The sequence below is a fragment of the Vigna radiata genome, chromosome 6, assembly GCF_000741045.1.
Source record: "Vigna radiata var. radiata cultivar VC1973A chromosome 6, Vradiata_ver6, whole genome shotgun sequence".
NCBI classification, from domain to species: domain Eukaryota; kingdom Viridiplantae; phylum Streptophyta; class Magnoliopsida; order Fabales; family Fabaceae; genus Vigna; species Vigna radiata.
In genome coordinates this window covers 2428872-2443460 of record NC_028356.1, presented here as the reverse complement: position 1 = coordinate 2443460, position 14589 = coordinate 2428872, and the positions used below count along the sequence as shown (strand labels likewise).

Here is a 14589-nt window from a genome sequence, read left to right as displayed (position 1 = left end):
TTCCTTATTTCTTCACATTCTTAAGTTTTGTCAATAGTTAAATTAAAACTAAAATTTAAAAAAATGCAATTATCAAAAAGAAAACTTATAATAAATAAATCATAATAAAAATTGATTAAAAATTAGTATATTATTTTACTTTATAAACGGAACTTTTATAAGAAAATGTTGTAGAAAAGAGAGAAGTTAAATTAGTTTATGCAATAACTTAAAAGATATAAGACATTTTTCGTATATATATAATACTTTTTTTTATATATGAAAGTAATATTTCAATATGAAGTAAAAAAATAATACTTTTTGTTTTCTTCAGAAATAAATGAAACACATGCGAACTGAAAAAAAAAAATGATGAATTTATATTTTACCATTGATAAAAGAATGAACTTAACACGTGAGAAAAGAAATATAAGAAAAAAACATCTCAATTTTCTTTTTATATACATTTCACATCTTTTATTTATTTTTCATTTTAATTGATATAATATTTATTAAAATTAAATAACTCATGCTATAAAAATAAATTAAAAATCTTTCTAATTTAATTCTCATTATTATATAAATAAGTAATTCTAAAAAATTTAAGAGCAATGCACTGATAACATATATTACTGTCAGCCATAAACTACTTTAAGAAAAGATAAGCTCATTAAATAGCAAATATTGATTGTAAAATGTAATTAAATAGTTTAAGATAAGCGTGAAGAGTGCAATTGTGACATTAAGAAGCTTGAATAAAAACTTGACCTAGCTTGCTTGCTGGATTGAAAACGATGGTAGTTCAAACCTTCTTTCAATCCTTTCATCTAACTCTCAAACTTGACTTTGTAGAACAACCACTTGCAGGTCAAGACACAAATAATATTTTAACATATATAAACTTTTTACATTAATTTGATATTAATTCTTTTTATACATTTAAAAAAAATACAAAAATTTATTTTCTTATAACCATTCGTGTATTAAATGAATTTAAACATATGCCACCTTATTATTATTTTTTCTTTAAAGGTAGATGCACTGATAATAGTCAAAGTACTATTATTTTGAAGATTATGGTTTTCACTTCTCATAGTTTTTCTTCAAAAACTACATTGGTTATTGTCTATGCTTGATGTTGCAATAAATTGACCATGAGTGGATGGACTCAACTTTTTCATGGTGTTTACATGTGTATTATTTTGGTGCAAGTTCACACATTTTGTTAGAAGTCTCACATCGATTACAGATAAAACGAATTTATAATATATAAGCGGGGTACAAATTTCACCTTACAAACCGGTTGGCTTAAACTCCACTTCTTAATATGGTATCAGAGACATGGTTGAAGTCTATCTTAACGAGATCTATGTGGGTCTTGTCTTTAGTCAAATATTTTCGTTAATGTATTCAACAATCAATTTCATCAATAATTTATAATATGTATTATTAGTGAACTTTTCTATTAGTAAAATGAATGATAAATTCCTTATCAAGTTTTATAAATTTTTTACAAGAGAATGGTGAAAAGAAAAAGAAAGGAAGAAGAGAAGTAGGATGAGGAGAAGTGAAGTTGATCGCAGTTACAAGGATGGAGGCACAACGATAATAATAATTGTTACCAGAATGAAGGAAAAGGTAAAAAAGGAAGAAAATGAACCGAAAAAGGAGAAGGACGAGTCAAAAGTGATCGATATAACGATAGTGATGATGTGATGACAACACACTATCGTTATGTCAACAACAATAAGAGGTAAAAGAGAAAAATAAGAAAAAAAAGATTTAATCGTGATATTTACCTATATATATTTTTTTAATGAATTATTGCAGTTTTCAATAATTGTCTTATGATTTATCAACCAAACAAATTTATCAACTACAATTTTACTAATGAAATTTTGGTTATCAATAAACTTAAATTATTTATAGATTTTTCTTATTATCAACAAATAAAATGGGTAAGCAATTACAACTTTTCTTTTAGTGTCAATCACTTAATCATACAATTGAATATTAATTAAACAACCACAAATAAATTATATATTTACATTTATAACATATATTACATTATAACTTCAAAAACAGAAATATAGTTTAGAAATTTTTGTTTTTTAAAATGGCTTATATATACTGAATTCAATATTTTTAGAATATTACTGAAAGACCTTTACCTCAGCTGATAGTTTTAGTACAATTTTCTTTCTTAATTGTATTTTCTTCTTTTACAAAACTGGAATTCAAAAAGATAAAACCGGATCCAACCTACTTTTTGCTTAATATAATTGTTTCATTAATTGATAACCTAAATAATCTTATTTGTTGATGAAAATGAACCCTAACCATTCATGATTTCAACGATCAAAATTACTTATTTTATTCTCTAAAACTATAAAAACGAATCCATAATGTAGAAGTTGAAAAATGGTGTCATTCTAATTCATGTAGGGACCAATAAATGCATGCGCAGAAACATAGCCAAAATTCAGTAATAATTTTTCAAATTTAAGAACTAAAATTCCATTTGACTAAGTTGCAAAGGAAAAAAAAAACATCAATTATCAACATAGTAGTTTAACAAAATTCATACAATGGCATGAAATCAAGAACATCATAAATCAATATTCCCAAACATTATATTCAATTCAAGTGATGGGAATGAAGAAATTAAAGCTTACTCTTTCTTGCATGCATTCTTTTCTCGATTTACGTGTGCATGGAATCTTTCAACTAGGATTACCTTTTCATTAATCAAAGGGTATATATATATTATAAGGTATAGACTAATCATCAAAGGGTATATGATATTACTTTATTATATTTCTAGTGAATATAGAATTTACAATTTATTTATATTGAACAGAGTCATATTTTTTGTAAAAAAAAAAATCCGATATCAAATTTTGATTGAAAAAACTTATTAGTTTATCATACACGAAACTAAATATTAGTTATGCAATTAGTGTAATAAATTATTTTATGCATTATCTAAGATAAAGATACACGCAACTTAAAATTAAATACGGAAAAAGAGTTATTGTTAATAAAATCATAAGGTCATGTTATTGTCAAATATTTCAATTATAAAATTAAATATTTATATATAATTTGGAAATAGCTTGATAAAAAATAATATAATAAAATTAATAAGCATTATTATTATCATAATAAATATAAATAATTATTTATTTTATTTTATTATGCAAAACTAGTACTGTCAAAACAGATTACGTTCCACCATCATGGGTTAATTAATCCAACCTGACACATTTATTAGTTAGTCGAAAAAATTTGAATTTAGCATGATCTATCATAGATTAGTTAATCGAGTTTGTTTTCGCTAACTTAATTACAATTTTTTTTAATTAAAAAATAATAAAAGTATTCTAATTCAAATTTAAATAAAGGAGAAGGATCTTAAATTATATTTACGATAAATCAAATTCAATTCACAAAAAGATATTAGAAAATCTTCTCAACAAAGATTTTTAGTAGCTTCATAGTATTCAAATTTGTTTTTGCATCAAAACATTGAGTTAATTATTTTATAAAAAAATAATTTTACGCGAGTTTCCATTTTAATATTTTATAAAATAACTAATTCAATAAAAGTATTATTAAAAAAAAATAGGTGGACTGATGATTCAACCTGACTCACTATGGGTTCAATCCAGATTGTTAATGAATCAAGTTCAAAATTGACCTATATCAAAATTTCAAAAAAAAAAAGTCAACTCAACCTAATCTGAACCTAAACCAGATTGATTCACAGATTCTAACATGTTTTGAGAATATGTAAAACTAACCAATAAAATAACATTTATTGTTTTTTATATAGTGATGGTATGATTAATAGGTATGAAATTTAAAAGATTGTTTGAGTAAGATTAAGTGGAACCTATTCCATATGGAATTGTTTAATTAGGGTAACCTTTTTAAGAGAAAGATCCGAATTTAAAAGTTTATAGATTATCTTTCCATGATGTTTGAATTTTGAGGGAATAGTAGTGTTAAACACGGCATATGAAAGGCAATAGATGGGTCCAAAAGTAGGCACCGTCAATAATTGACATCAAATTCTTTGGCTCATATCGACAATTCAACACATCTTTTTCTTCTTCTAATAAACAACTATAATTTATTTATACTTTCTCTTCAAAAAAAAAAAATAACTATTTCAAAATTCAACTTTAAATATATTCAAAATTATTCCAGTATATTCAACATGTTGATATTAATGGTACTTTAAATATTTTTTCTTTTCTTAAGTTTTTTTTATATGTAATTGTATTTTCATGAAAGCTGTCGCGATTAAGGTAACCTTGGAACAACGTAAGCAGTCAGTAACAGCTCTATGCTTTATTTGTTTGAACACATGCACGACCTATTCACTTTTGACGTGATGATCTTCATTTCTTCAACACTATAATATATTCAATTATTAGCTGTTTTTCTTAGATTTTTGTATATATCGTCCCTTTTAATTATTCATTTTTTATGGAGACAATATATAGGAAAAACATTGTAAATATATCCTACACGAACATCACATGTTTCCTTTTGGGGAATAAAATGATGTACCTTTTTTTATTTAAATTCTGTTTGTTAGAAAAATGGATTCAACAAACATAAAAAGTAAGACAAAAAAACTTAATATAATTAATGTAACACCATATATATCACATATTGTAAATTTTCAGATACTGAATTAATTGAACGTTAACTGTAATAAAATATTTATAAGTCATTCGTAAAATAAAACTGTTTTAGTTAAACTATATTTTATTTTTCAAACTTTAAAACTATATGTTTACATTTTAATTTAATTTTCTTATTGTTAAAATTTATATTTTAATACACGAGATACTTAATAATACAGTATCTTCTTTCTTTCAGTAAGCGATACAAATACAGAAAAAGAGACCATAAGATAGCATCTACGTTGTTTTTTATTTTTCTTTTCTTTTTTTTTCTGTATATATAGCCTTTAGATAAACAAGAATATTAGATAAACTTAACTATATTATATACTATTAGCTAATGAAAAAATGATTTATTTTGGTTATAATATTGATTGCAATATGTTTTAACTAATATGTTATATATAGATCATAAGATAATAAGATATTGATATGCTTAATTTTATTCTTTTACATAATTGGAATTTTTTTCAAGTCATGTTTTGAAAACTCCAATAAAGAAAGCGAAAGGGACAAGTAGTGTCGGTAAATGATTCCATTTTCGGACATAAATGCATTTCATTTATACGTATATTTTGGTCATACTAAAAATAAGGAACAAATGAATATAATTAAAATTTACGATAGAGATAAATTAAAGTTGACTGCAAGGATAGTTAATACATTTTTAGTTTATATCCAATAAAAACTATTTTAGATATAATTTTAAAGTAATTATTATAAATAAAGTCAATAATTTTGTTATTACTTGACAAGTTAGTACATTATATTTAAATTAACATTTTCTATATATATATATATATATATATATATATATATATATAGAAAACCCACTTGTTAATTCTTCAATGAATGCTTGGAGGAATATATGGTGGAATCTAACAAATATCATCTTCTTAAAAAACACGTTTCATTCTCTGGTTTTGTCAAATTGAAATGAATGGAGTGATAGAAAAGCGACAATTTTATTTGAAAAGTATACAAAAAGAATTTGAGTGAAATATTATAGATTTTAAGAATTCATTTAATTGAATTTCATGAAAAGTCATTGGGCATAGACTTTTGGAGGTTTCTACCTGCACCATTCATATTCAAGTGTTGCAGACTCTTATTATTTAATAATCTCTCATATTCAAAAGGCTGAAACACAGAAAAGATGAAAAACTGTGAGAGAAGTGTTAGGCAGTACAACAAATCTGAACTTCCACGCCTTCGTTGGACACCTCAACTCCATCAACACTTCGTTCAAGCTATTCAAACCCTTGGTGGAAAACACAGTTGAGTTCATTTTCCTTCATATCATAATAATATATTCTCTCTTCTATCTAGGGTTTATGTATATGTTTAGGGCTTCCAAAACCTGTTCATGAAAACATCAAATTTGGTGTTCGAAGTCTCACATCAATCAGAAATAACATTAAATTATAATATATGAGTGAGGTGTAAGGTTCATCTTACAAGCTTATCATGTTCGAGATGTTTATACCTCGACGTAAAAGGGATATGTAAAAGAAGTGTGTGTTAGAAGTTTCAGATGGAACAAATATGACATCGAATTATAATACCGAAGTGGGGTGCAAATAGAAAATTAACCCTCATCAAACCTTTCAACTTTCCTTCACTCTTTAACTTTTCTGCATTGTTGACTCACTCTTCTTCATTTTGCCTTGTTTTTCTTCTGATTCTTGATTCTTGTTTCATACTGGCAGAAGATAGTTTGTGTCAGCAATATCTGTTATTTATCATAACACACACACACACACACACATATATATATATATATATATATATATATATATATATATATATATATATATAGCAGAAAATTTTATGTATCAAAATATATTATATAGATATATAGATGAAGTTCGTTTCATCTCTTTGTGACTGTGAAACATGAAGCCGATTAAGGTGGGAAGAAAGTGTTTGAAAATTGAGATATGCTGAATTATAAACTGCAAATAAAAATAATAGAAGCAACATGGTTTTGCAGAGGCAACTCCGAAGAGAATTCTGCAGCAGATGCATGTGAGAGGACTCAGGATCGCTCACATCAAAAGCCATCTTCAGGTATTTCTGTCTATAAATATATATAAATGGCTAAGTTAGGTTTAGTATTTTCTTCATGATATGTAATCTTAATCAAAAATATTTTAGTTAGATTTGTTTTCTTGTGTTAAGTTTATTATATCACATTATTATTATTTATTTAATATTTAATCTCCCGTTTAAAATAAATATCTTTTGACATCAAAAATGTGTTCAAGATATCATATTAATTATAAATAATATAAGTTTATAATATTAACTGGTCTCATAGTTTAGATTTAAAATTTACTTTTATATAGATAATGATATTTAGACAACATTTTTTTTGACAATATTTGAACATTGATTACGTGTTAATCTGTAATTGGTCAAAACTTACTCTACAATCATGTTTATGATTATTATTATTGATTGTGGAGTAATTTTTTACCAAAATTGACACGTAATTAATGTTTAAATATTGTCAATAAATATTATCTAAATATCATTATCCCTTTTATATATATATATATATATATATATATATATATATAAATAGATTATGGAACGTGAAGAGATTTGTATGAAAGACATTAATTCCTGATATGAGATATTGTTCTAGGGCTTTTTCTAGTCCTCAATTAATTAGGTCATTACATCTCTGTCACCTCTTTTCCTTTTACATTAAATGGCTCAATAAATGACTTAGACCAAATAGTTTGAAAGTTAGTTCAATTATTGCTCAAAAACAATATCAGAAAGCTTTTAAATAATGACCATATTTCATGGAAAACTTCATAAGGCACTGCACAGTGCAGGCATCTGTTCATAAAATATACTTGAGTTTATCAGAAATTTCCCTTTATGTAAACCACCACAATCATATTGGAATTTAGATAACTCAAAATTTCAGTATCCATCTTTACAATCAAGACTATCAGTGCAATTTTTAAACTATGTTATTATGTGAAAGTGATGAAAGATTTAACGAAAGGACAACAGTTTGTAAACAATGCAATAAATTTTGCTACTACTTGTTAAAAAAAAAGAACTACATATTTATAAATAGGTAGTAACTCAACCCTTATATGTGGTAATTAAGGATTGTAATTTAATAACATTTTATCTAACATATATATTGTTAGACAAAGATAAATATTGTAGATAAAAAATCATATTACAAAAAAGACGTAAACTTGATTATTTTGTTAAGTATGAATTAATAACATATAAATTTGAATAGTGTGATATGCTTACATTGAAGAGAAATGGGTTTTGTTAATTAGATGTACAGAAACATGAAAGGCTATGCCAAGAACTGTGCAGATGAGTTGATGGAAGGAAATGTGAAGGATTTCAAAGTATGCTCCATTTGTCCAACCCAAAGGTAACGCAGCCATAACTCATTTTCAAAACATTTTATATTAATGTCTTTGTTTAGCTGAGTATGTTGAATTTTTCTTTTCAACTTTAATTTCTTCTTTTCAACTACCTTTTAGATATTATTTATATATCTAATATCATATTAAAGTATATCCAATCCTATTATGAGATCATATATATAAATATATAAAATTTATTGGTATTTTAAAAATGAGTTTCATGAAAAAGTTGATTTTATCATATTATGAATTTGATACCATTTTCATATGAAAGCACAGAATAATGAAGAGGGAACTTCATCTCTTAGACAAGAAAAAAGGACTTTCACAAAGCAATGAAGAGACTGATTATGATCTAAACCAGGTATTATATCACTTTCCATCTCCCTGATATTTTATATGAAGAAAAAAGAACATCATGTAATGTTTCGAAAACCTATGTTCTTGTCTTCACAATTATGTAATCCAATGTTCTTCATCTGCTTTGCAGGAAGCTGAGTCGTCAAGTTCATGTTTGGTTAGAGATGATGTTTCAAATGTTCCTAATCTATTATTCTCCTTCAGCACACCTCTAATTTCTATGATGAAAAGTGAGAATAGCGAAGACATGATGCATTTTTCCTCATCAACTACTGCACCAGCTAATCATTCTATTCATTCTAGTTCTACACCTTCCTTTGGAAATTCTTATATTAACTTAGACCTAGCAATCTGAATATCTCAATTCTAATTTTATTTAGGCAGTTGATTATTATATTATTCTTTATTACAAGTTAGCTAGTCTTGTTAGCCTTAATAAAAAGGTCATCTTTCTTCTTCTGTATAATAATTATGTTACAAGAATCTAAACCATGATTATTAATTAGCTAAAAAGAATCTAACATATGATTCATCAGGCAGAGCTGGGCAACTTTATTCTTCATTTGCATCAATCAAGCCCTAGGGTTTATTGAAATTCGGTTGCATTATGCATATCTTTCTTCTTTAACACCATGATCATATAATTTAATCACTTTTCACTCATCTCTTATTCGTAATTCTTTTCTAGGAGTTGTCTCACATTTTAAATGAATGATAATTTCATATTCCTTGTTAATATTTTATTTGTTTTCAAAGAGTATGTGTTTAATAGGTAACAGAAAAGTAAAACTATGCAATTCTTGTTTGAAAATAATTTTTTAAATAAATACCTAAGATTTCGAAATCCATTCCATAAAATAAAAATTCATTTGTAAGGACACATTTTCATAAAATCAGGAATTCACTAAAAAAAAATTCCTATAATTAAGTGTAAAGTTCATTTTATCAGAAAGACAAGAAAACTCACCGCACTTCTTATTACTTGTAAATCCTAATATTATGATTTTGAAAAAATTAACATAAAATACCATGTAAAAAATAGTTCACACAATAAAACTGTTATAAATTAGCTTTAACTCCTTAAAAGATTATTTTATTATTTGATTTTCTTCTTTAAAAATTATTTATAAAAATGTAATCCAAGTACTTATAACACGAAAAAATTAATAAAACTCATGAAGATGGACCGAAATGACAGGCTAGGAACACGCCTGCCAAACTAATTGAACGAAAAACATCGCATTTAACAATATAATTAATATTAAACCAATAAATGTACATTAATTGGGAAAAAAGGCAGAATGAACATATTTATACAAGTTCGGATCACAGGGGACCCAAACACTTTCAACTGTTTCTGTTCTCTTACATCTTTCACTACACATCATTGACATGTATTAATTTTCCTAAAATATCACTAAGCACATACATTCACTGTCTCTTCGCCAAAGTCTTTCTCAATCCTTTGATAATTTTTGAAAACCAAACCAAGTTCATAATTGATAGCACCAGCGGCACAACAATAACTAACACTTGTCCAAACGACTGCATCTGCTCAACCTGTTTTCAATAATTGTATGACGTGAGATCCTAAGCTTTATAAGATAGACTTTGCTTGAACAGAAATTTGAAGGAACATGTTTATGATTCCCATGCAAGCAAGACTATAGCATTTATTACAAAAGTTAAAAAGATTACCGCATTCGTCTTGACAATGCATGTAAATGCAAGACTCATGATTCAGCCTCTCATCTCACAACAAAGCACTCTCTAATCCCTATCACGTGTGGGTGAATTTCCAACTATCTAATGGGAAGAACATTCATGACTAATAAATTGTTCACATGATGAATCTACTGCCACAAAAATTGGCTTGCCAAACATGGAGTCAAATTGTAAATTTGTTGGAACAAGTTCTACCAATTCCATCTTATGGAGGTAATGTATGTACGTGCTAGTGTAAACTGAAAGAGACTCCCACCCTAAATGCTGATCCTTGCACCCACAAACTCACCTCACCCTCCCAATTAAACACACACGTTATACATGTTCAGAAAGTGATCTTGTAGGGCAACAAAACATTATTAATAAGGCCAAAAATTCAATATTATGGTCTGATTGTTGCAAAGCAGCACAAATACCAGAAAATTTCTGAAATTCATTACGTCAGTAGTTATTACCTGATCGAAGTGCAAGTAGACATGGTAAAACATGTATACGAACAAAAGTATTCTGGCAACCTGCACAAAGACCATTTCAGCAAGTATGTCCAAGATGCCAGGATGAGATTATATGTACTCAACCTGACATGGCAATTCAGAATGATTCCACAAATACACAAAAAAAGTGTGACGTAAATATATTTCAAGCTGTGAAGACTTGACCCACCATCCAAGCAATGAATATTACAACTCCATTGATGATATAGGCTTTCGACTTCTTCATTCCAGCTGCATCAAGATACCTTCACAAACACAATATATGCATAAATAAATCAATTACATGACATATACTGCAACATTTAAGTGGTAGATTACCATCTCAAATTTATCCCAGGAGTTGTTGTCTCAGAGATCAGGACCATGTATGTGTATAGCTGACCCTCTCCACTCAACATTGAATAGGCTACTGCTACTAAAGAAAGCAAATGATGAATCACCTGAATCAATGTCAGCATAAAGTAATGTTAATCCAGACCCACAACCAAAGAAGGTGAAAAAGGAAGGAAACCAAACTCCTGCCATAATCATCTTCAGCTGGGTTCCTATCAAGTGGAATATCTTAAAATTGAATAGAGTTCAGATGAATAAGTTGGTTTAACTCATGCAAATCAAAGGATATGATCCTTACATACTCATATCCACCAAGAGAAGGGAAAAACCAAAATATCATCCCAAGGTCAGCGATGAAGTAACCAACAGATACCTGTTACAATAAAATTGAAACAAACACGCAAATTTCATAACCAGATATAAATAAAAATGTCTTGCAGATCATAATATGATCTATAAATATAATTTTCTGTGTTACCATTGGATGTATCAGGAAAATCAATGCAATAAAAAGTCCAGATTTGACGTAAATTGTTACTAGCAACATATAGAAAGCATTACTGACTAAAATGGAATTAGCAGAAGATATGCACAATAAAAACATATGGCATGATCTTTCTTTTCTTTCTTCAGCAGAAAAATTAATTATGAAAATCAAGCAGCACGTTTCATGCAGCAGAAGCAGAAGGCACGTATACTTACTCATCAACAATTTACTTAAAATATTATTTTTCTTTACCCTGGCAGTATATTCCTCTTGTCTGTCTTGACCTCGTAACAACACATGGGTGTCCTCCAAATTTAAGACCAGTATGTCTAGTGATTCAGACTTAACTTACAGTATATTTAGTGATTCAGACTCATCTAAAGTATATTATCTCATACTTTTTTTGGAACTCCTCTACATCATGCCATTCATGTTAATATCAGAAAATGGTATCAGGTCACTAAACAAGATGATATAATATATAACCGTAGTTAGCATACAGTTCAACTCCATGATCCATTCCTTTATCCAATTGATATGCCCTCAACAGTGAAGTAAAACAATTATAAGTGATTGTTTATCATAGATAATGGTGACGGGCAGATATAAATTACAAAGCGGAAAAGTAAAGGCAAACAAAATTGGCAAGGGTCCACATCATTCTTACCCCCAGCGCAAATGTAGACAATGAAGAGCTTCGTAATGTAACAAGTTCAGAAAACTCGTCGTCAGAAAATAGATTGGAGCAAAACACGAAGTATAATGACATAGTTGTTACGAAAATAGCATGAATTGTTGATATAGAACTGCACAAATAATAGGAAAAAAATCATAAATATATCTTCGTCATAAACTAAATACGATCATTCCATGAAATGGAAATATCCACTCACCGATTATTCCACTCGACGCGTTGGATTCTAGTGAGACTGGAATAGCTCTTAAAGTGAACAGTGCTAAACAGCTGAGTCAGATCATAGACCTGGAAAAACAGAGAAATATTTAAAGATAAATGAAAAATAAAGATATATAAAAGTAACCATAAAAGCTCGAGTCAAGTGAAATACTTTAGAAAATAGAATGAGTATATAATTTATTACACCATACCATCTTGCAAGCAAAAACGCCGCCGATAATAGAAGTGTATGGAATCAGAGGGTCTGCTAACAAATATTCCTTCACAAATAAATTAGCCCGGTTCTGGTAAGATTTGAATTTCATCATTTCATTAGAAGCCAACATTGCAACACTACCCCTTGAATGGAAAATCTCTTGAAGATCTTATGAGCTTTTTCTGCCTTTACTCCTGTACCCTGTTTTGTGAACAAAAACAAGTTTGAACACAAGATGTTACAAAATTTAAAAGCCAACGATGAGTCCCAATTTGTTTTGCCGAGTTAAGGATAACTATCACATAAGTCACACAAATCAAGGGAAAGAAACTTAACAAATTAAGTATTTGTCTATGGTGTGCCGAAGAGATAACTAATCAAAAACTTTCATATGGACAAAGCTAGAATATAATCACATTAGGAAAGAAGAAATAAGAGGAAATTGGACGATGGGCATCCTCCTTGCAGAAAAGGATAGTCGACATCCAAAATTAAATAGAAGTGTGCTAATATCTCTCGGTGAAAGCAATCTTATACCAAATCAACTCTAACAAGGTAAGCAAATCCAACGGAAAATCCAAACGTTCAGAACCGGAAAGCAAGAAAGTTGTTTGCATATAAAACACATTGCCACAACACTCTTCTTTTACTCCATCCAAAACCTATTAAATCAATCAAGAAGGCAAGAATGCTTCATATCCATTGTACATACCCAAATTCCACCCGAAACACCCAAAGGTCTGTTCCAATTTCCAAACGTTGCTATCCAGCAATGTAAATAACAACCAACAACATTATCGCAGATCTACCAACCAAACCAACATGCGTGAAGTTCAATTATTAATATTTACAGGAAATAAATCATCCATCCGGAGAGGGTAGGAGAAAAATGACATACCAGATATAAACACTCTTCAACCTAAACATCAGTGACAAACGGTTTATTCATTAATACCAAGCCTACCAGTTACCACTGTAAATATCATTCGCAAGAAAATCAAATAAGTTACTATTCCCCGAAAGTCAGTAACTTCTAAAACCAATGCAGAGCTGACAGAAGACACTGTCAAACAAAAAAAAGTGAAAAGTCTTAAATCATCTAATAATTGAAGTTCAAGAAAACGAAATTCAGATAGGGTTCAAATTTCACATAAAAAACAGCACCCAACGGTTCATATTAATTGTAACTAATTGATCAAGTGAGATTTGAAAGCACCAGCTACAAGTAAGCTCAACGACGAAAAGAATAAAAACAAAAAGAAAAAAACATTTCATAAAACTTCAGAGTAAAACCTCGTCAAGAACTTTAAAAAAAAAAAAACAAAAAAAAAAACATAACGATAACCTAATCGTTTAAGCGTTAGCAGCATTGAAGAGAGGAGAGAAGGAAGTAAAGTACCGAAGAAGGGGGGACAGGCGGGAATCGGGCGTAGGGGAGAAATGCGATCGGTGAGAGTGGCGAAGGTGGTGGAATCACGTTGCGTGTGCAGTGGTGATTGAAGAAAAGGAAGGGAAAATCTGGAACATTGAAAACCCTAACATGTTGAATCGGAATTGGATTGGATTGGGATTGGAAGAAGTGAGGCCGAGGAAGAAGATGGCAGAGATAGGAAGAAATATTATGGTTGGGTTGGCACCCGCGTCTTTTATGCATTTCTTATTTTTTCTTTTAAAGAAATAATTAACAAAAAAAGAAAAAAAAGAAAAAAAAAAGACAACAATTGTTTTTGACTGGTAACTACTCGGTTTTCAATCCCTTTCATCAATCATTTTCAATTATTATCTTCTCTTGTTCTTATACTCTTATATTAAATGTGTGGGCTTCCAAATCCATGTTTTTTTTTCAATAAATGAAAATGTTGATAATATTTAATAACGGTTATGGAAAAGAATTTTGCGAAATATTCTCATTTATTATTTAATTCTGGTAGTAAAATATTTTTAAATTAAGCTAGATATGTTTGAGGTGTGTCTCTGCATTGGCAACGAGAT

General features: G+C 28.5%; 2 protein-coding genes across 5 annotated transcripts; one reads left to right on the top strand and one right to left on the bottom strand.

Moving 5' to 3' along the window:
* Positions 1-5885: 5885 nt before the first annotated feature.
* On the top strand, positions 5886-8824 carry LOC111241771. Its single transcript, XM_022781640.1, has 5 exons — positions 5886-5953; positions 6670-6746; positions 7991-8091; positions 8366-8450; positions 8577-8824. Exons 2-5 carry the CDS (start codon positions 6699-6701, stop codon positions 8799-8801), a joined length of 459 nt encoding a protein of 152 aa, XP_022637361.1. The 5' UTR covers positions 5886-5953; positions 6670-6698; the 3' UTR covers positions 8802-8824.
* Positions 8825-9701: 877 nt separating this feature from the next.
* Positions 9702-14239, bottom strand: LOC106763156 (transmembrane protein 56). 4 transcript variants are annotated; one of them, XM_022781873.1, is made up of 11 exons: positions 13997-14239; positions 13496-13516; positions 13310-13402; positions 12593-12798; positions 12379-12467; positions 12153-12291; positions 11297-11371; positions 10984-11105; positions 10835-10910; positions 10627-10686; positions 9702-10006 (listed from the first exon to the last, which is right to left on the bottom strand). In XM_022781873.1, the coding sequence occupies exons 4-11, from the start codon at positions 12725-12727 to the stop codon at positions 9878-9880; spliced, it is 825 nt and encodes a 274-aa protein (XP_022637594.1). In that variant the 5' UTR covers positions 12728-12798; positions 13310-13402; positions 13496-13516; positions 13997-14239; the 3' UTR covers positions 9702-9877. The 4 variants fall into 4 exon arrangements, with proteins under 4 accessions (XP_022637594.1, XP_022637595.1, XP_014502846.1 ...); XM_022781874.1 differs by lacking the exon at positions 13310-13402; XM_014647360.2 differs by lacking the exons at positions 13310-13402; positions 13496-13516.
* Positions 14240-14589: the final 350 nt, after the last annotated feature.

What these genes read in the sequence shown, in the direction of transcription:
- LOC111241771 (XM_022781640.1), top strand. Translation starts at nt 6,699, where the DNA reads ATGCATGTGAGAGGACTCAGGATCGCTCACATCAAAAGCCATCTTCAG. An exon ending in ACATCAAAAGCCATCTTCAG is followed by an intron (nt 6,747 to 7,990) that starts GTATTTCTGTCT and finishes TTTGTTAATTAG; the next exon opens with ATGTACAGAAACATGAAAGG. An exon ending in CTGATTATGATCTAAACCAG is followed by an intron (nt 8,451 to 8,576) that starts GTATTATATCAC and finishes TCTGCTTTGCAG; the next exon opens with GAAGCTGAGTCGTCAAGTTC.
- LOC106763156 (XM_022781873.1), bottom strand. Translation starts at nt 12,727, where the DNA reads ATGTTGGCTTCTAATGAAATGATGAAATTCAAATCTTACCAGAACCGG. An exon ending in CGCGTCGAGTGGAATAATCG is followed by an intron (nt 12,292 to 12,378) that starts GTGAGTGGATAT and finishes TTATTTGTGCAG; the next exon opens with TTCTATATCAACAATTCATG. An exon ending in TCTACTTGCACTTCGATCAG is followed by an intron (nt 10,007 to 10,626) that starts GTAATAACTACT and finishes TATTGAAAACAG; the next exon opens with GTTGAGCAGATGCAGTCGTT.